This window comes from Elephantulus edwardii, unplaced genomic scaffold, assembly GCF_000299155.1.
Source record: "Elephantulus edwardii isolate Elephantulus edwardi_28Jun2011 unplaced genomic scaffold, EleEdw1.0 scaffold00086, whole genome shotgun sequence".
NCBI lineage: Eukaryota > Metazoa > Chordata > Mammalia > Macroscelidea > Macroscelididae > Elephantulus > Elephantulus edwardii.
In genome coordinates, this window is record NW_006399836.1 from 3,393,528 (window position 1) to 3,414,633 (window position 21,106).

At 50.2% G+C, this 21,106-nt stretch overlaps 1 protein-coding gene across 1 annotated transcript in view; it reads right to left on the reverse strand.

The window, feature by feature from the left end:
• Nucleotides 1-248: 248 nt before the first annotated feature.
• Nucleotides 249-21,106, reverse strand: part of ZC3H7B (zinc finger CCCH-type containing 7B) — a 36,235-nt gene continuing 15,377 nt past the window's right edge. The window contains exons 12-22 of the mRNA XM_006890186.1: nt 19,546-19,707; nt 14,821-15,026; nt 14,058-14,158; nt 13,058-13,239; nt 10,831-10,916; nt 2,377-2,510; nt 2,172-2,277; nt 1,980-2,088; nt 1,581-1,714; nt 959-1,122; nt 249-564 (exon numbers count right to left, since the gene is read on the reverse strand). Of these exons, the coding sequence (XP_006890248.1) occupies nt 249-564; nt 959-1,122; nt 1,581-1,714; nt 1,980-2,088; nt 2,172-2,277; nt 2,377-2,510; nt 10,831-10,916; nt 13,058-13,239; nt 14,058-14,158; nt 14,821-15,026; nt 19,546-19,707 (1,700 nt within the window). The remainder of the gene's footprint in view (nt 565-958; nt 1,123-1,580; nt 1,715-1,979; nt 2,089-2,171; nt 2,278-2,376; nt 2,511-10,830; nt 10,917-13,057; nt 13,240-14,057; nt 14,159-14,820; nt 15,027-19,545; nt 19,708-21,106) is intronic.

A 21,106-nucleotide genomic window follows, 5' to 3' on the forward strand; every position in this document is an offset into this window, starting at 1 on the left:
GCCAGAACCAAGGGGGTTCGAATCTGTCCAGGGTGTCAACAGGACAAGGACCCAGGGGCCCCTAGGGGCTGCAGTATGTGCGCCTAGTCTGCACCAGGGGTGCAGAAGATGGATGGTGCTGGGGGGGCCGGGGGCTGCCGAGTGAGGGCGGCCCCCTGCCCCTAGCCCCAGCTCAACCCAGCCCCCTATCAAGTACTATGTCTCTACCCTGTCCCAACCCCAGGGCAGCTCACAACTGAGACCTGGCCCTACTCCCCGGTAGTGACTGTGGTGGTGGTTGTGGCGGTGGTGGTGGTGGTGGCGGCGATGGTGGTGATGGCAGCGACAGTGGCGGCAGCGACGGTGGTTACCGGGACTTCGGGGGCGGCAGTGTCTCCACCCTCCTGCAGCAGGAAGTTGTACTTGCCGAAGTCGTCATCTCGAGGACACAGCAGCATGTCCTTGCGGGCCTTGGCCAGCTTCTGCTTCAGCACCTCGCGCCGGTCCAGCCACTCAGTGAGTTCCTCCTGGCCATGGGCGCAGCGGCACTTGTCCCCATCGGGGCAGGGCTTCCCCTTCTGCAGCCTGTGGGCGGGAGGGGTCACTACCTACATGCTGGCCTCCTCATAGCCTCCGCCTGGGATCTGATCCTGGGCTGCAGAGCAGGAGGTTGGGCATATGTGGGCCTTAACCCCGTCGGTATCCACAACCCACCAAACCCCTAAAAACCCAAACCCACTGTCAGCAACCCTGTAGGGAGAGGAGAGCTGCCCACAGGGCTTGCAAAGCCATAATCCTTCTGAAGGAAGACAGCCACACCTCTCAGAATAGGAGGTGGGTTTGAACCACTGATCTTTTAAGCAGGGTTTAACCACCAACACGGGCTCCTCTGGCCTCACCATCCCCTGTGGTCCAGCTCCAGGGCCTCCCTGTGGCCTCCACCAAGTATGACCCACCCTGGCCCAGCTGCCCACAGCACCTGTCACAGAGCCGGAACTCGCCCATGGGGAAGCGGAAGGCCCAGCCGCTGGCGTCGCTGTCCGAGGTAAAGACTTTCTCCTTGTGCTTCTCCGACTGGATGTGCTGCTGCCACTGTTTCTTGCTGTTGCTGTTCTTGCCGCAGAGCCAGCAGTGGTAGCCCATCTGGGGGCACAGCCACCGTGGGTACCTGCTCTCCACCCCATCCTTCAGCTGCCTTCCCCGGTGACGGTCAGACCGGGCTGTTCTCTGTCCATCCCCCACCCTCCACGTCCGTCGGCCACTCTCCCAGGCGAGGGTCAGATTGGACTGTCCTCTGCCCGTCCGCGGTCCCTCCCATTACTCAGCCATTCTCCCAGAGGAGGCCCAGAGTAGACTGTCCTCCACTTGTCCCCCATCCACCCCATCCCTCAGCTGCCCTCCCAGGTGAGGGTCAGACTAGAATGTCCTCTGCTTGTCCCCATCCACCCCGTCCCTCAGCCCCTCTCCCAGGCCACGGTCAGATAGCCTGTCCTCCACCTGTCCCCCATCCACCCTATCCCTTAACCACTCTTGCAGGGGAGGGTCAGAGTGAACTGTCCTCTGCCGTCCCCCATCCACTGCTCCCTGAGCCCAGGCCATACCATGATGTCAGCGTAGTCTGTGGGCATCTGGATCTGCTTCTCCCCTTCCCTGGAGCTGATCGGGGTCCCCTCCCCCGGCTTCCCAGGGTTATGTTTCTTCAGCCACATGTCATAGGTCTGCTGCATGTCCAGGACTGGGCAGGGCCAGGAACAGAGGGCCTGATGAGGCCACTTCACCACCCACTCAGCCCACGACCCCCGCATGACTCCATGCCATTGGCGCCAGGCCAGAAGCTACAATGTCCATGCTCTCCACACCCTTCTGGACTGCGTGCCCCTCGCCACCACACTAGGCTGATTGTCATTAGACCCAGTGTACCTCCAGCTACTGCTGGGGCCTGACTGAGGCACAGTGCAACCTGCAGGGGTGACTCCAGGGAGGCCCCACTGCCCACTCACTCTTGTTCTCCTTCATGAAGGTCCACATGTCCCTCTCCTCAGGGCTGTGCGCGAAGGAGCAGTTGCCCACATACTGACACTTGCGGCCATTCTGCGCGTGGATGCAGAGCTGTGGGGCAGGTGGGGGCCTGAGTGCGGCTGCACCAGCTCACTGTGCCCACCCCGCACCCCAGGCCTGGCCCTTGCACTCACGTCATATTGCTGTGGGAAGTTGCGGATAGATGGCAGTGGTCGCACGGACACCCATTTCCTCTTGGCCTTGGACATCACCAGCAGGACCCGCCGCTCCTTGGTCCAGCTGCAGGGCAGAGTGGGGCAAGCGAGCAGGGCTCAGGGTCTTTGGGGGCCCAGTCTCCTCATGGTACCCGGGGGCCTTGCTGACCAGCACCCCCCTCACCAGTGCCGGGCCTTGGCGCTGCAATACTTGAGGTCCTTGTCGGGCTCCACCACCTGCCCATTCCGCCAGCACTGGCCACACACGAATTTCATCTGCAGGTCAAAGGTGCTGGGCCCGTGCGTCCGCGGGGCACCCTGTGGGGCGGGGGGATATGGGGACTGAGTTGCAGGCACTGGGTCTGAGGGCCTGGAATCTGTCATAGATGTGTCCTGGGGTCACCTTCAGAGGGCCCTGAGGACGGGTGCACAGCTTACTGAATTAACTGTACCCGCAGAAACTGCTGGAATGGTATGTCTGCTGCATATTCTCAATAAAATAAATTTTTTTCTTTTTTTTTGACAATTTCTTTTTTTTATCAATTTAGTTTGTTTATTTTTCATTTCAATGAACATCTACAGAGATTTTGGAATTCCATTCATTCATTGTTGCACCCTTCTCCCCGCACAACAAAAGAAATATTTTTATAAAAATCCATTATATGAAATTGTTCTAGATCAAAGGAGACCAAAAAGGCACCACACTGAATGCAGCATTGTCTCTGGGTTACTCTCTCTTTGCATCTACTCTCTGGTTCTTTCCATGCAGGCCACGTGGCTCCGTGCAGCAGCTGTCCTTGGGAGAGCTGTGGGGGCTGGTCCCTCTCCACAGCCTGGGAACCCGAGCTCTGGGAAAGCTGCCTCCTGCCTCTGCACATGGCATTCCTCCTCCTGGAATGCCCTTCCCCCATTCTTTATCCAACTTGGTCCAAACTGCCTTCAAATCTCAGCACAAGCACCACCTCCTCCAGGAAGCCTTTTCTGTAGCTCTCCTAAGTTGCAGGTTCCCATTCTCTGGGGACCCAAAGAACATGAACATGTCTGACTGACCATGAGCTCTGGGCCAGGACAGAACAGGGGCTGCTGTGGGGTTGAGGTGGGGCTTGCCAAGTGCAGTAGACAGAGAGAGCTGGGGACCCTCCCTCGAGCCCACCCTCTGCCCCAAGTCTGTTCTTTGAGGAGAAGTCTGCCCCCAACACACCTGGGCCAGGGAAGGGAGGTGCCCACCAGCTGGGTCCCCTGCCCCAGCCACCTGGGGCAGCTGCCTGCTCTGTGGTCACACTCACTCCTCTTTGACTGGACAGAGCTTTCCGAGTCTCCCCAAGGTTTGGGGCCTTCTCACCTTGGGATGACATGGCTGGTCCCCTGCCGTGTGACCACGGGCCTCAATTTTATCAGTGCCAGTGCAGGGGACAAAGTCCACTGTCATCGAATCCATCCCAGTTCAAGGTGTCACTCTTTCGTCAAGGGTCTGCCTCTCTTTTGCTGAACCTCTACCTTTCCAAGCTTGATATCTCTTACCGAGGAACAGCCCCTCCTAGCATCATGCCCCAAATAACGTGAAATGAAGTTTTTCCTTCCTTGCCTTCAAGGAGCACCCTGGCTGCACTTTTCCTAAGATATACCTGTTCACTCTTTCTTTTTTTCTTTTTTAAGAGAACAAGACATCCATTTAGTAAATAACTCTTATGGTAAATTATTAAATATACAGATTTTTTTTTTATTGAAGTGTACACCCCTCCAGCCTCTGGAAGTCTTGGTGACCAGCAGCCCTCAGCTATGACTATTTTTTAACTTAACATTTGGTTGAAGAATAAGTCCTTTGTCTCTAATCATATCAGTTTCCAGGGGACAATTTGGACCCAATGGTTAGAGAATATGTTTCAATTTGAGACAGCATTTCAGAGCCGTCAAAGCTCCAGTCCATAGGATTTGCTAAGTAAGGCCTTGTTGTAACTGTGTACATCAGCTTTTTTTCTTTTTTAATTTTTATTATTTTTATGTGTGTACCCTCAAATCAGATCTGAGTGGTACAGGAGGAGATTGTTCCTCCTCCAGCAGAACATCTGGTGGATTTGAACTGTGTTCCTCTAGGATTGCAATGCAGTTTCTTGCCACTAGGCCACCAGAGCTCCCTCAGCTTTTTTTTTTTAATGAAAATTTATAGAGAACTTAAGATTTCCATTCATTCACTGTTGCACATTTTCCTCCCTGTCCACCTGTTGATTCTTTTGGCAGTCCATAGAATATTCAGTACTTTTCTCACAACTCATAGGCATCAATTCTTACTTTGTCATCCTTATTCATTTTCCAGCTCTCGGATGCATAGCAAGGATCAAAAAGACTATGGCCTGTATCAACTGCACCTGAGTCTTCAAACTGACATCATCACTTCTCATTGATTTGAAGAGTCCTGATCGCCTGACTGATGGTACCAAGGGTGTGATTGTGGATTCAAGCAAGGTGAAATAAATGAAAATTTCAACCTCTTCTCTATCCGTCTATGATCATTAGAGAAACAACAGTAGTTATAGACTAGGGTTCATATCTTTTGTTCACAGGGTCACTATGAGTCATATTCAACCCGAGGGCACTTAACAACAACTTCATCCATCTTGTTGCTTATTGGTCCAGTGGTGAGGATTTCTGTCTTGATGTTGAGATGCAATCCATATTGAAGGCTGCTGGCTTTGATCTTCTACAACACCTGTTTCAAGTCCTCCTCACTTACAGCAAGCAAGGTTGTGTCATCTGCATAACACAAACTGTTGAGTTCGAGTCTTCCTCCAAGGCTGATGCCACATTCTTCTTCACAGAGTCCAGCTGCTTCAATGATTTACTCAGTAAATAGCTATGGAGAAAGAATAGAACCCTGAAGTGCACCTTTCTTGACTTTAAACCATGCACTGTTCCCTTGTTCTGTTTGGACAACAGCTTCTTGGTCTAGATATGGGTTTCACATGAGCACAATTAAGTGTTCTGGAATTCCTATTCTCTCAATGTTAGCCTTATTGAGCCATGTTTGTTGTAATCCACACAGTCAAATGCTTTTGCATAGTCAAGAAAATACAAATAAACATTCTTCTGGTATTCTCTGCTTTAAGTCAGAATACATCTGACATCAGCAAAGTGGCAAAAGCCTCTTCTAAACTCAGTTTGAACACTGTCACTGTACTGTTCTAGTCATTTTGGGATGGTCTTCAGCAATATTTTGCTTGCATGTGATATTAATTGTATTGTTTGATAATTTCCACAATCTGTTGGATCACTTGTATTGGGAATGACAAAAATCTGGATCTCTGCCAGTTAGTTGGCCAGGCAGCTATCCTCCAAATTCCTTGGCAGGTACTGGTAAGTGTGTCCAGGGCTGCATCTGTTAGTTGAAACATGTCAACTAGAATCATAATTCCTGGAGACTTAGTCTTTGCCAATTCCTTTTGTACAGTTTGAACTTCTTCTTTTATTACCACTGGCTCTTTTTCATGGGGACTTCCCAAAATTTTTCCATGTCGACCAGTTCTTTCTGGTATAGTGATGCTATGTATTCATATTCCTTCCATCTTCCTGGGTTATTCAAGATTTTGCCCACAGCACCTCTCAGTATTACAACTCACGGCTTGAGTTTGTTTTTCCAATTCTTTCAACTTTAGAAATGCTGAGAAAGTTCTTCTCTTTTTATTCTCCAGCACCAGCTCTTTGCACATTCCAGTATGTTAATTTACTCTGTCTTCTCGAGCTGCCCTTAGAAATCTTCACTTCAGCATTTATCCACTTTGTTTTGCCCTCTCAACACTCTAATACAATTTTCAGAGTCTCTTCTGACATCCATTCTAGTCTTGACTTCCTACTCCTTGTAAAGATCTTTTACTATTTTCATGGATGACATGCTTGATGTCATCCCATTACTCATCTGGTCTTCAGGCGTTAGTATTCAAAGCATCAAATCTATTCTGGAGATAATTTGTAAATTCAAGTGGGCCAGGCTGAGTCGTATTTTGGTTCTTGTAGACTAGTTTTAGTTTTCTTCAGGTTGAATTTGAACGTGCACATGATCACCTGATGGTCTGTCCCACAGTCAGCACCTGCCTGGACAGCTGATATTGAGCTTTCTCCAATGATTCTATTTGTAGATGTAAGTCAATCTGACTTCTGTGCAGTCAATCAGGTAAAATCCATGAGTAAAGTCATCTTCTGTGTTTTTTAAAAAAAGTACTTGAGATAAATAAATCATTGAACACACAAAATTGAATCATTCAATAGCCAGGCTCATCTCTGTCACCCACTTTTCAACTCCCATTCCTTCTTCATGGGTTCCAACTTTTGCATTCCAGTCACCAATAATTATGAGTGCATCTTGATTATATGTTTGGTCAATTTCAGACTGCAAAAGTTTGTATAAATCTTCATTTCCCTCCACTTTGGCGTTAGATATTGGTGCATGTGTCTGAGTAGACTAACAGGTCTTCCCTACATGTGTATGGTTAGTATCCTGTAACTCACAACGTTGCAGTTTAGGAATGCTCTTGGAATTCTCTTACGCACTATGAATGCAAAGTCTTTCTTCCTCAGTTTTGTACCTTAATCAAGTTATCCACATTCATCTACACAGTGAAAGGACAAACTAGATGCCACTTAATGCATGAATGGAGGGGACACGGCAGTACCTCTGAGGGGACTGTAAATGGGGTGAGCTTTGATGGAATAACTGGTCCACAACCTTCTAATGTCAATGTAACTGTTTCTATGAACAGCTGTGCCCTTTGGCATGAGATCAGACCTAGATGGAGCCTGACTACCATTACGCAACACTTGGTTCAAAGTTCCTATAGCAATCCCAGAGGTACATGGTTCGAATCCACCAGATGCTCTGCCGGGAAAGGAGGGACAATCTCCTCCAGTACCAGTCAGATCTGATTTGACGGTACACAGACACAGACACAGACACACACACACACACACACACATAATAATAAAATAAAAAAAAAGTTCCTATAGAAGAGTCTTGATCAAAAGTGGATGGAAATACAGAATAGAATTTCAAATTCTCATGGAAGCCAGGTCCATGGAGGCTGGATGAATACCTGACACTATTTCCCTGAGATAATCTGTACATCTTAAACCAAAAATGCAAGTTCTACTCAGTGAATGTGTATTACAGCAAACTGAAGCAGGCAGGCCTTGCTTTCTAAATGAAATGCTTTCCTATCAAGCTGCTTCGAATGAAGGTCTTCCAGAAGTCATCCACACAATTTGCCACTTACTCAGGATATATTTCTTCCCGAAATGCATGAAATCCCACCCGTGTACTGTTCTGGAATTTATACTGAATAATACTTGAAACGTGAAACAACAACAACAACAAAAACCCAAACAATAGTTGAGGAGCTCTGGTGGCCCTAGTGGTGGTGAACTGTGCTGCCAACCCAAAGGCACACAGTTTGAATGCCCCAAGCTGCTCCACAAGAGAAAAATGGGCAATCTTCTCCTGTGTAACGTTAGAGGGTCAGCTCTGAGTGGGTTCCCACTCAATGATCCATAACAAAAACAACAGTGTAACTCAACAAGAAGCAGAAGAGAAAAACAAGCAGTGGATATAAATAGGTATTAAACTTTTTGTTTTTCAAGTGGCTTAGAGCCAAGGAGCTATGTTGTCAACCCAGAGGCACACGGTTCAAATCCACCAGTTGCTTAGCAGGAGAAAGATGGGCAATTTCCTTCCTTATTGGAGGGTAAGCTATGAGGGGGTTTTGACTCACCAACACACAACGACATCTGTACAGGTTGAAATTCACAACGGCAACTTGAGAGATTAGACAGGAATTCTAGCGGGCAGTGAGTTTATGTTCATGAGGGAGGAACAACTGAGGAAAGGAAGGTGTAAGCGGCTGCACAACTCAAAGGATGTTAACAACGTCAGTGAACAAGAAGCTGCACTGCAATCCCAGAGGCGCACGGTTCGAATTCACCAGATGCTCTGCCGGGGAAGGAGGGACAATCTCCTCCTGTACCAGTCAGATCTGATTTGACGGTACACGCACAAAAAAATAATAAAATTGTAAAAAAAAAAATTAAAAAAAACAACGTTGGTGAATTCCACGTGTTCAAATGGTCAAGAAGTGATGGGCACTTTGTATATTCTCAAAGCAACACAATGAAAAAAGTAAAATAAATGATGAAAAGTGAGTATTACGGCCATGAAATAAAAGGAATCAGATGGAAGGAAGAATGGCAGTGGGTGATGCAGTGTGTACATTATCTCAGGTATTCAAAATCCACCAAAATCTGGAAGAATATCCCTTGCTCACGCATAAGGAAGACTCAATATTGTGAAAATGGCAATACTACCAAAGGGAATTCACACGTTTAATGCAATCCCAATACAAATACCAATCCCATTCTTCAACCAGATGGAAAAGGCAATCTCCAGCTTCATTTGGAATGGAAAGAAGCCCCAAATAAGCAAAAAGCACTCCTTAAAAACAGAAGAAAAGTAGGAGGTATCTCACTTCCTGATTTCAATTCCTACTACACACTGCCGTGCAGCATGGTACTGGTACAATGAGAGACACATAGATCAATGGAATAGAATTGAGAATCCGGAGATTAGCCCATCTATCTCTGGCCAACTGATTTTTGACAAGGAGATGAAATCAGTTAAGTGGGGAAACAACAGCCTTTTTAACAAATGGTGTTGGCAAAATTGGAAAAGTATCTACAAAAGTCTCAAGTAAGAACCACACCTCACTCCACATACAAAAACCAATTCAAGGTGAACCTAGGACTAAAACCAAGAACTATAAGCTTCGTTAAAGAAAAGCTTGGAAGAACGCTACAAGTCCTAATCCACAACATAAACAGTCTTCCAAGTATCATGAAAAACCTACAACCAGGAGGAGATAAAATAGATGAATGGGATCTTCTAAGAATCAAATCCCTATGCACATCCAAAAACTTCTCCAACAGGGTAAAAAGGAGGCCACAGACTGGGGAAAAAGTATTTGGTAATGACATATCAGATAAGGGACTTATATCCAGAATTTATGAAATACTTGAGCACCACAACAAGATAAAGGAAAATAATCCAATAGAAAAATGGATACAGGATATGAACAGACACTTCACCAAAGAAGACATTCAGATGGCTAACAAGCACATGAAAAAATGTTCAAAATCCCTAGCTCTAAGAGAGATGCAAATCAAAACAACTATTAGACATCATCTCACCCCCAGTCAGAATTGCAAAATTTAACAGAACAGCAAGCAACAAATGCTGGTGAGGTTGTGGAGAAACTGGAACCCTTATTCACTGTTGGTGGGAGTGTAAAATGGTGCAACCACTGTGGAAGGCAGTATGGCACTTTCTCAAAAAGTTGCAAATAGAGATACCATTTGACCCAGCAATTCCATTACTGGGAATATACCCCAAAGAGACCATAACTGACATCCAAGCAGATATATGCACACCATGTTTATTGCAGCTTTGTTCACAATAGCAAGGAGTTGAAAATAACCTAAGTCCCCATCACAAACGAATGGATAGAGAAGCTGTGGTACATATGCTACATTGAAAAACAAGGAACTCATGCAATATTATTCAAAATGGGTGACCCTAGAGGACATTATGCTGAGTGAAGTATCTCAGTCACCAAAGGACAAATACTGCATGGTGCCACTGTTTTAAAGCAGGATTGACCTCGGGGTTGGGAGGAGACTGAGAAGAATGGGTTCAATAATGTACACAACAATGAATGAATGGAAATCCAAAGTCTCTGTAAATTTTCATTGAAATTAATAATAAATTTAAAAAAAATGTAAAAAAAATCCAGCAAAATCTGAGTACGAGAACACTACCACGTCAGTGCTGACACACAGATCTCCATCACTATGGTTACCGCAGAGAGGGAGGGCCCTTGGCCTTGGAAGCGCACACTGATGCATTTAGGAGTGATGGCTCATCTACAAGCACACTCACGTGATTAAGAAGTATGCGTATTCATGTATATAAATATACACGTCAGTACAACACACACACACACACACACAGAGGAAGGAAAAGGCAAATATAAAGTGTGGCACAGCGCCGGCATCTGGGGAAGCCAGAAAAGCGTACACAGGCTTTCTCTGACCTACTTGTGCAACTTTCCAGCGTGATTAAAGCTGGTAAGGGAAAGCATGGATGAGTCTTTGTGTATTTTTAATCCATGGAGGTTTGGTTTGAGTCCATTCAGGCTCAACGTACCTCAGAAGAAGTCCTCGCAATCTACTTCCAAAATACTGTTGTTATGTGCTGTCAAGGTGACTAGGACTCATAGCAATGCTATGAACAATAGCCCTGAACCTTGCCCTATCTTGAGCCAATCTCACTGTCTCTGACACCTCTGTTGCCATTGTCACAGTCACTGTATCAACCCATCTCATTGCAGGTATTCATCTTCCAAAATATTAGCCACTGGAAAGCTTCTGCAGTCAAATGCTCTTCCCCTGATAATACCCCCAACTGAAAACCTTCTGGAACAATTCTAAAACAGCATACACTGGGGAGGTGACGTGATGGAAGTGGTAAGGGGATGGAAGTGATTCCTGCTGTGGGCGGAGAGGTCTGTGCCCGATCCCGCCCCAGCCCCTCCAGGGGCCTCACCAAGCTGCTGCTGGCCTTCCCGGCATGGGCCTCCATCTGCTGCCAGTATTTCTTGGACTCTTGGACGATATCTTCGTGGGTCATGCCTGGGGAAGGTAAAGGAGTGTTCTTGAGGAGTTTGGCCATGTGAGAGGCAGGGCGTTTTTAAGCACCACACCCTGGGGACAATGGGAGAAGCCCCACTTGCAGATGAGGCCCTGCCTCAGTTAGAACAGGGGCTCAAGGAACAACTCATTCTTCTGTGGTCTGTTTGCTCATCTGTAAAATGGGAGCAGATGGCCTGCTCTGCTCCTCCTGGGGACTGCTGTGGTATACTGTCAAGTTGGAACCAGTCCATAGCAGACCCTCCAGCAAGATTTGAGAGGTGGTGAACTGCATGGCAGGAGACGTCCCATTTTTCTCCCACAGAGCAGCTGGTGGATTCCATCTGTGCTTTTAGGTTGGCAACTCAACCCCTTACCACCGGCATTTGCTGGGGACTAAGAGAATAAAAAGCCGAAAGGAACAGGCATATACAGTAGAGATGCATCATGGCACAGGGATGTCCCCAGTCTCGAAGACTCAGTACCCTGCCTTGGTGCCTTCAATGGCCCCACATCAGGGACTACTTGAAGTCCAGTAGGCACCTAAGACTCCTGACGCCTCACACTGGGGCTCGATATTACATCCCACTCCCTTAGCCTGGGATCCACACAGCAGCCCAGTCCTTCCAGGCCCCTCACCGCACCCTTGGAGTGGACTTTGTCTTCCCTGACGTCTCTAGTCCCCCAGCAAACCCACTGGCCCCATCAAAGCACATCTAGCACATCCCCCACCCTCTGGGCAGGGTCACAATCCTACCTACTACGATGGGCTCCCCGCAATCTCCCCCTTCTGCCCGTTCCTCTGTCCTGTCTTTCATTTAGCAGCCAGGGATATATTTATTTATTTTTTAAAAATCAGTCAGATCACATAACCCCATTCACTTGAAATCCTCCAGACAACGCATCTCAAGATGCATCTCAGTATCTCCTGTGTGATTCACAACCTCCAAAAACCCACTGGAGGGTCAGCTATGGGTTCATTCCAACTGACCACCACACAACAATTCATAGGAAAGTTCCCTTGATACGATACTGTCATCTGTCAAGTGTGCAACAACATCACGGGACAGTTTTAAATAGTGTGAAAATTATCAAATTATGACAGACACGAAGTGAGCACATGTTGGGAAAAATGGTGCCGACAGACCTGCTTGATGCAGTGCTGTTACAAACCTTCAGTTTACAAAAATACAAAACCAAAATATGCAGCAAATTTTGAATTATGAAACATAATAAAGTCAAGTATACAAACGAGGTCTGCTTATACCTACAACCCTTGACGTTCACACACTGGGATCCTGCTGATTTCTGGGGCGGCCTCATCCTGACGCCCCCCCTCCTAGTTCATGTAACTACTCACCCCCTTGAGTGACTTTATGTCCCAAACTTGCTCCTGCCTCAGGGCCTCCAGCCTTGCCTTTCCCTCTGCCTAGAACACTGTTTCCTGCTCAAACGTCACCCTGACTGTTTTACCTGAAATGGTCTCCACCCTGAGTTTCCCTCTAGCCTCTTGCCTGTCCTCACAGGCTTTTTTCACATCTGAAATGATAATACCACTTTCAGGAAACTCTTGAGACATCAACTGTTGGATGTACCATTATCTTATGGTCCACAAAAAGATGCTGTCAATGAAAAGATGACATCCTGGGGCAGGGGGGGGTGCGCAGGATCGATCTGCCTGCTTGTTTACAGTCTGTCTCAACCCCACTTATAAATCTAAGTTCTCAAGTTCAAAGACCACACGACTGAGTCCCTGACCCTGAAGAGGCACCTAGGAAACCCATGTTGGATGAAGGAGTGAGTAAACAAAATGAGCGAGTGGATGAACGAATGGCAAAGTATCTTTTGCATCTCCACAACTCTATGAGACAAAAGTTATGAACCCATCTCACAGATGAGCAAAGAGAGGTGAAGAGAGAAGGGACTGGCTGATAACCATTCAGGAAGCAGAAGAAGGGGTGGGGAGGAGGATAGGGTCTGCCTGGCTCCCAGATCCTGCCCCTGGCAATGCACACAACAGAGATAAGCTCTGAAGAAAGCTCAAGTCCCCGAGGGCAGAAGCTCTGTCTCCTCTGTGCTGTGCAGGCAGCATGCCTACTCCCGTACCCCAGCCTCCACCTGCCCGTCCTCCAGATGCTCCTCACCTGAGTACTGCTGCAGCAGCCAGACCTTGAGCTCGATGAAGCTGTGTGCAAAGTGGCAGCTGTCCTCCCGCAGGCAGCCGTAGCGCACCTCGTGGCGGCACACGTCAAACTGGAAGTGCTCCTGGAACTGGCGGATCTTGGAGTACTTGAGGGAGGTGGAGCGGACGATGTGCACCAGGCACCTGGCAGGCGGGTGGGCAGGGAGTGTCCAGTGCAGCTGGTGGCCCCCACTCCCTCCCACCAGCTTTCCCTAGGTCCACTCTTCCAGGGCAGGGAAGCCTGATGGGAGCCTTCTCTCTGGGACTCTTGTTTCTAGAACATGGGTGGCCCAGTGGGTAAGAGGCTAGGTTCTACACTGCAGCAGTCCTGGTTTGAATCCCAGCTCTGTACTTTCCTCGGTGGGGCCTCCCCTCTGGCTTCAACCTGGAGCCAGGTCAGCAGAGGAGCTGCCAGCAGCAGGAGGTGGCTGGAGAAGGGAGGACCCACAAGTCAGGGAGCATGTCCCTGAGTTTCCACCTAGGTGGCCAGAGCTGGCCTGAGCCTGGAGGACGGCCACTGAGTGCACCCTACTGTCCGGAATCTGGGTTTTTCCCCCAGCAACGCTAAGAAATTCAGCTCCTCTGTAGATGGCAGGAGAGGCTGCGTGGCCAGAGGGAGAAGGGTGCGTGGCCAGAGGGAGAAGGGTGACAGCGGCAATGCCACTGCTGCTGAGGAATCAGGAGCCTCGCTGTCCTGAGCCTTCGCATCTGTAAAATGGACACCCACTCCTCAAGGAAGCCGAGACCGTCCACACGTCCCCAAGGACACGTGAATGGCGAGGTGTTCAGTGTGAGCTTTCAGCCTTCCAGACACAGGGTGATCGCAGCCCCAAATGTGGCCCCCTTCCCTGGCAGCCAGGGTCACAATGGCCTCAGCTGTTCCCCAGCCTCCTGAGCTGCCCCAGGGGACTCTCCTGCTACCCCTGCCCCCACAGTGGTAATCAGAGTGCAGGCCCACTCACTTGTTGTTGTAGAAGCTGTGCTTGGCGGCCAGGTTAGAGCAGACGGGTGGCGAGTCCTTGGTGCCTTTGCTGATGATCCGGGGTTTACTGTCAAAGCAGATCTGCCCGAGGAGGGGGCAGGCTGGGACCCCGCATGGACACCCAGGGAGGGGCTGGGCTGGGACACCACCACATGGCCACCTGGGGAGGGGCTGGGCTGGGACCCCACATGATCACCTGGGGAGAGGGTGGGTTGGGACACCACATAGCTACCCGAAGAGGAGGTGGGCTGGAACCCCACATGGTAACTTGGGTGGACAGGCTGGGACCACACATGGCTACTCAGAAAGGGGGTCAAGCTGGGATCCCACATGGTCTCTCGGGGAGGGGGTGAGCTGTCAGCCCACATGGGCATCTGGGGAGAAGGTGGGGGGTGTCACAGGGCCCAGTGGCGAAGAGGCAGGCAGGGACCCTGCATGGTCCCTTAGAGAAGGAGCATCATGAGATCCTCATAACTGTGTGAAGAAGGGGTCTCCTTGGCTCCCGGGAGTGGGTGGGGAACCCTGCATGGTCACCCAGATTGAGGAGGGCCAAGACCTTGCACGGTCACCTGGGGCAGTGGTCTGGGACCCTGCGTACCCTGTCCTGTCCTGGGTGTGGAGAGGGGAAGGAAGCTGGGTCTGTGGCCCCTTCCTGGCTGAGCTGACAGATGACCGGATGAGGCCCCAGGCCTCTCCCTCCTCTCCTCTGACCCCTGACTCCGCGGGTCTAAGGCAGCAGGTACCTCGCAGAGGAAGGTGAAAATGCCCTGGTGCTCCTTAAGGAGCTTGGCGATGGTGAGGCTGCCACGCTTGACGCCCCCCAGCGGGTCGAAGAGCAGGTCTCGGTTGAGGGTGCCCTTGCGCTCCTCGGTCCACACGTCGATCTCCTCCTGATGGTAGGCGAACGTGCAGTTATCCCCGTACTTACAGTCCTGCTTGTTAATCATGTCTGCAAAGAGGCAACAGGACATGCGTTCCGCCAGGCGGGGACAGCGGCCCGTGGGGACAGCAGCCCACAGCACCACCGCCATGGCCACAGCTCCTCCTCACTAGGTGAGGGGGGCGGGCCTGTCTCACAAGGGCTCTGAGGAGTCCTTCCCAGTGTCCTCTCTGCTCTACTCGGGGCAGGGGAGCCTTAAGCTTCACCTGCAAAAGGTAATCCTCGGGAGTTCTGATAGCCTGGTGGCAAGTAGCTGCACTGCAATCCCAGAGGTATGCGGTTCGAATCCACCAGATGCTCTGCTGGAGAAGGAGGGGCAATCTCCTCCTGTACCAGTCAGATCTGATTTGATGGTACACACAAAATAATTAAAAAAAACCCCAAAAATGTAATCCTCTTTCCTGGCGTCCCCGCACACAGTTGTCGTCTGGATCGTCAGGTAAGAAAAGGGCTTTGCAGACGTACTCCCCCCAAAACCCCCAAATCCATTGCCGTCGGTTAGCTTTGATTCACAGTGACTTTCCACCAGGTTGCTGAAGCTGTGATACTTCATAGGAGGAGACTGTCCAGCTGCTTCCCAAACAGTGCCGAGTGGATTAGAACCTGTTAGTAGTCCAGACATAAGATACTGTACCACCAGAGCTCCTTTTACGGAAGTCCACCTGCCTCTATAAAGGAGCACTGTAAGATCTGATCTGATATCAATTCCATTTCGTCCAGAGAAAAGAGAAAGAAGGAAAACAAAGACTGAGAGAAGGAGCTGGCGGGCAGTACTAACACACGGTGGCCACACGGGAACCAGAACTGGAGGTGCCCGGTCACCACCACCAACCACGGCAAGCGGGACCACAGCAGTCGGTTCAAGACAGAACAGGAGAAAAAAACGAACAAAACTCAAATTCTTGAAAAGCCTTCTCTTACTGGACCAGCCCAGACTAGAAATGCCCCTGCAATCACCCTGGGGTACCCTGTGACCACCCTGAGGGACTCTATAAATCATGCCCTGAAACGACCTGCTGAAGACATTGTTTAGCTCACTGGAAGATTGGCTCATAAGATAAAGAACATTACAAGTGAGCACTGCATGTTGTTATGTGCCATCGAGTCACCTGCGACTCACAGTGACCCTCTGTACAACAACCCTAAACCCTGTCTCTGACACACCTATCCCATTACCCCAGTCAATGAATCAATCCATCTCATCGAGGGTCTTTCTATGCTGAGCTGTCAGCTGTGGTGCTGGAGAACTGAATATACCATGAACCGCTAAGAAAACAAACAGGTTTGTCCTAGAGAAGGTTAAACCAGGCTGCTCCTTGGAGCTAAGGATTCCGAAGCTTTGTCTGACGTGTTATAAGGAGGGACCAGTCCTTAGAGAGGGACGTCATGCTTTGGAGGGTGGAGTGCTACATACATTTTTAAAACTCACCTATATGAGAACAAATGGTTAGTATGAGAGTGAGGGGAGAGGGAAATCAGATGACTGGAGGTGAAGCATACAGAACAGCAGGACCAAAAACATCAGCAGACGGTGGGGAAACATAGTATCTCTGAACAAAATGTGGTAACCGTTAAACGGGAGCTTAACCAGCTTGTGTAGACCTATGACACACAAGAAACCCGTCCTTAACTAGAGTAAGTGAGTGCCTTCCTTCATTCCCTTTTATCAACGTTCAGGTCTGCCTCTGGGCCTCACACAGGCCTAGACCTGGGCCAGGTCCAGCAGGGTGACTCTGGGCAGGCTGCTCTCTGAGCTTCAGCTACCTCTTGCATAAAATGAAGAGACGAGATTTTTACGGGGATTAAATGAGGTGACAAATAAAACACATGGGGGCCGAGACACTGGGTTCTGAGGTGAGAGGGAAGCAAGATGTGGGGCCCAACATGTCCTGCTCATGGGCCTATTCCCTCCTCTCACTGCTGCTTGCTAGCTCGGCTCTGTCCTTCATCTGCGGGGCCCTTGGAACACAAGGACATGTAACTGAGGTCATTCCCAGAGACCACCTTTAGCCAAACAAGGGGCAGGTCCATAGGTGACAGGAATGTATTCCTCAGAACATTCCACTCCACATGATCAGATGGACACCTGCCCTTCCAAAGCCGAGATGAAGAGGCAGGAGTAGAAGATCCAGAGGAAGGCCAGGGGGACCCCAGGGTGGAAATGTGGGGCTTTAACACACCATCAGAGGACCACAGTTGATCGCACGGACACTCATTTGCTCTATACATGTTCACTTAAAGCACAATAAAAAATTGAAAACAAGAAACCCAAAGACAAACATCCAGAACCACAGACAAATTACCACAGATGGTAATCAGACTTGCTACAGCTGTCCTGGGGTGGGCAGTGCAGAGAAGGGCTTCTCAAAACCTAAGGGGGGCTTAATGGAGGAAGAGAGGGAAAATGTGACAGGTTAAAGGGCACGGTGTGTGAGAAGGGGTTATAGGCATGGACAGCGTAGTTGAGGACCACTTCGGACAGAGAGATGGTGGAGGACTTCATCCCCTTGGCCGTGGGGTGGGGGGTTAGGGAGGCCTTCAAGTCCTTGAGGTGTTTTGTTAGGAAGAGCAACCTGGTGGACAATGAGCAAGTCCAGGAAGCCCAGGATTGGTAGTCATGGGTGGGGTGACTCCAGAAGCTTCTGTCTCCATGTGTGGAGCTTCTGTGGGGTGCACTGCGGAAGGCCTACACTACACAGTATCACCAGAATCGTGACAAATCTTGTTTGCCACAAAGGCGAGGTTAAAATGCTTTCTTGGGAACAGAAGAGAGTAGGGCCATAAAGTACACATGTGTGTCCAGTCACCCTGACCTGGCTCAGACGACCAGGTGTGAGGACAATGGAGATGCAACAATTAGAACGGGCTGACAGGGTAGGGTTTGAAGCACGGTGGACAACGCAGACCAATAACAAACGCCCAATACAGTCAAAGAGCCTGCAGATCGCGTCAGGCCTGGTTAATGTGAAAATGCAAAGCAACTGAGGGCTCCAAGGAAAATGACATGCTTCTCATCAGAATTTACACATGACACTGGGAGATGTGGAAGAAACCGTGCGTACTATAGACATTGATTAAATAAACAGATGAAGAGATACACAAGTCAAGGAAATGGGGTGTTGCAATGCTTTGTTCACGGGGCTGGTGGGCTAGCAGCCCTCCGTGGAGAGTGGGCTGACTCGGTTCTGGGTGGAAGTCTTTGGACAGTAGATTCAAAAGAGCAATTTGTGATAAAAACTGTATAAACTGTGATACTCGGCAAGGACCAATGAGTCTTCCAGTCCTGAAGTGAGATGATAACTTAGAAGTTCTTTGGCTAAGTGGCATTTTCACCTTTCTCCAACTCTTTGTATAGATGTAATCACAAAAATAGACGCTTTGCAAATTAAAAAAAAATTAAAAGGGCTAACGTGTGCCATGCCCTGACTAGGCCCTGCTCCACCTGGCTCTCCTAACAGTGGGCACTGAGTGGGACGCTGTGGTGGACAGTCCAGCTCTCCATCAGGTCTGACTTCATACCCAAGAGTATGAGCCACCACAGGCTCCAAATGGATGTAACATCTGAGCATTCCCTGCATCCCGATGGAGGTCACTTGGGGGGCAGGAGGAGCTTGTTGAGATGTGGTCTCAGGCTTCTCTGGCCCTTCCCCTAGAGAGCAGAAGTTGCCTGTTCTGTCTCCCTCCGAGGCTGTGCAGCACCCCCAGCCACCGCGTGGTACCTCAGCAGTCAGGTGCCATCCACTCAGAGACTGTGTGGTACCCTAGAATTCAAGCGCTATCCCCTGCCCCAGACACTATATGATACTCCAAAGGTTGGGTATCACTCCCCTCAGAGGCTGTGCAGTACCCCAGAACTCAGGTGCCATGCCCCTCAGAGCCTGTGCGGTAACCCGAGTCTGAACAGGACTAAAGCTACTTGCTTCATCTCCTGCAGAGGCTCTGCTGTGCCCCTAGACCGTGTGTGGCACTTCAGAGCCCATTATGGTACCTAAGAACGCCATTAGGATGGAGAGTCACTTGCTGTGCTCCTTCAGAGACTGTGTGGTACCTCCAAAATCCCAGGAGTGCTGAGAGCCACCTTCTCTGTCCCACTCAAAGGGTATGCACTGCCCACAGACACCATGTGGTGCCAGCCCCCTCCAAGACTGTGCACTGACCACAGACACTGTGTGGTGCTGTCCCCCTGAGGCTGTGCTCTGCCCACAAGACTCTGTGTGGTGCCGTCCCCCTCCAAGACTGTGCACTGACCACAGACACTGTGTGGTGCTGTCCCCCTGAGGCTATGCTCTGCCCACAGACACTGTTTGGTGCTGTACCTCTGAGGTTGTGCTTTGCCCACAGACACTGTCTGGTGCCCCAGAGCTCAGGTTCTGTGTCCTTCCAAGGCTGTACACTGCCCACAGACACTGTTTGGTGCCCCAGAGCTTGGTGTCATCCCCCTCAGAGGTTGCGTGGTATATCTGAGAAAGAAGACTGCCTGCTGTCCCCTCAGAAGCTGCAGAGGGACTTACAGCCCTCCGCCGCTCACCTTTGCACAGGTAGTAGGAGCCCACAAAGCTGGTCTTGGTGGGCCGGGGCCGGATGCGCTTCCACGTCTGGTCCTCAGCGCTGCGCAGCCGGCCGAGCAGCATGTCGCGCTTGCACTTGTGTTCAAGGCCCTCGCGGTAGGTATAGTCGCCTGCCCTGGGGCCTGTGGGCAGGCAAGGACATGACTCCACAGCAGGAACAGAAGTCACAGCTGGCAGGCCGTGGGTGCCAACCAGCCTCCCACTAGCCAGAAAGCCCACCGCCCCTCTCCTGGGCCTCCCACAGCACCCTCTCTCACCACCCTGATGGTGAACCTGACCTGAGTGTCCTCTCGGGAACTGGAAGGGTGCCTGGCTGAGTGCACTTCTACATCTGCCCCTTCTCTTCAGGCCCTGGACTTGCCTAAGTCTGGACTCTCCCACACCCTCTCCCATGGGACACGCCTCCCTGGTCCTCTCCAATCTTCTGACCAAGGGCCTCCTCTCCTGGACAAAGGGGCAAGGACTTGGGAGGACCTTGTGATCCTCAGAGATGGAGAACAGCTCTGTGGGGATTCCAGGTGACACTGGTGGGACCAGCACCAGGTGTGCCCCAACTAACTGGGGCCCTTGCTGGCCGCCCAGAAGTGGGGTGTGGGGACACTCAAATGGGGGAGGCAGGTGTGAGCTCCACGAGAGGATGAAGTTCCTTAAGTCTTCCAACGAGAGTGACTGCCCCTCACCTCAGCAGGTCTGGGGGCTGAGGGGTAAGGACCTGAGTGTGTGTATGAGGTGGGTGATGGGTGTTCACCCTGTGATGACTGAACTGCAAGGAGATGACCTCTAAATTCCAGTCAATGTCAACACTTCTGACATTGAGAATTCGACATAGTAAGACTCTGTCTCACATACATGGGGCATGTTACCAGGAACGGCCAAGTCCTGGAGAAGGACATCATGCTGGAAAAGCAGAGGGCCAGGAAAAAAGAGGACGACCCTTGGTGAGGTGGAATGACACAAAGAATTCTACAATGGACGTGAGCGTAGCGGACCGAAGGTGGCACAGGGCCGGGCAGAGCTCTGTTCTGCTATCCAAAGGTAAGTCTCAGAGCTGACTCGACAGCACCGAACAGCAAGATTCTTAACCTGGCAGTTGAAAACTACTGAGGATGAAGTGTGATCCCAAGAGCATCACTGTGAAGTTTGAGGACGGTGGCATCCTGGCAAATGGAGTGGCAGGAGTCTGGGTGTCTGGAATGCGGAGCAACATGTGGAACACCTGCCGGCTTGGCTCTGGGCCTCCAGCCTACTTTCTCCTCATCCTACTCACAGGTTCTGCGAGTCAAGAAACTGCACTTTCCAGTCTCCTCTGTGGCCTCGGTTCTAGGCAAGACTTAAATCTAATCAGTGTGATGTCCTCATTTGGGAGGACATTGGGCAGGTAGATAGAGGTTCCTGCGGCTAAAGCAGTTAGCTGCACCCAAAGCCTCTGTGCTCCCAGCCAACTGCCAGCCTGTAGGCGGCAGGGATGTGGGCGGCAGGGATGTGGCCAGCAGTTTCCTGCAGCTTCCTGACCTCTGAGCT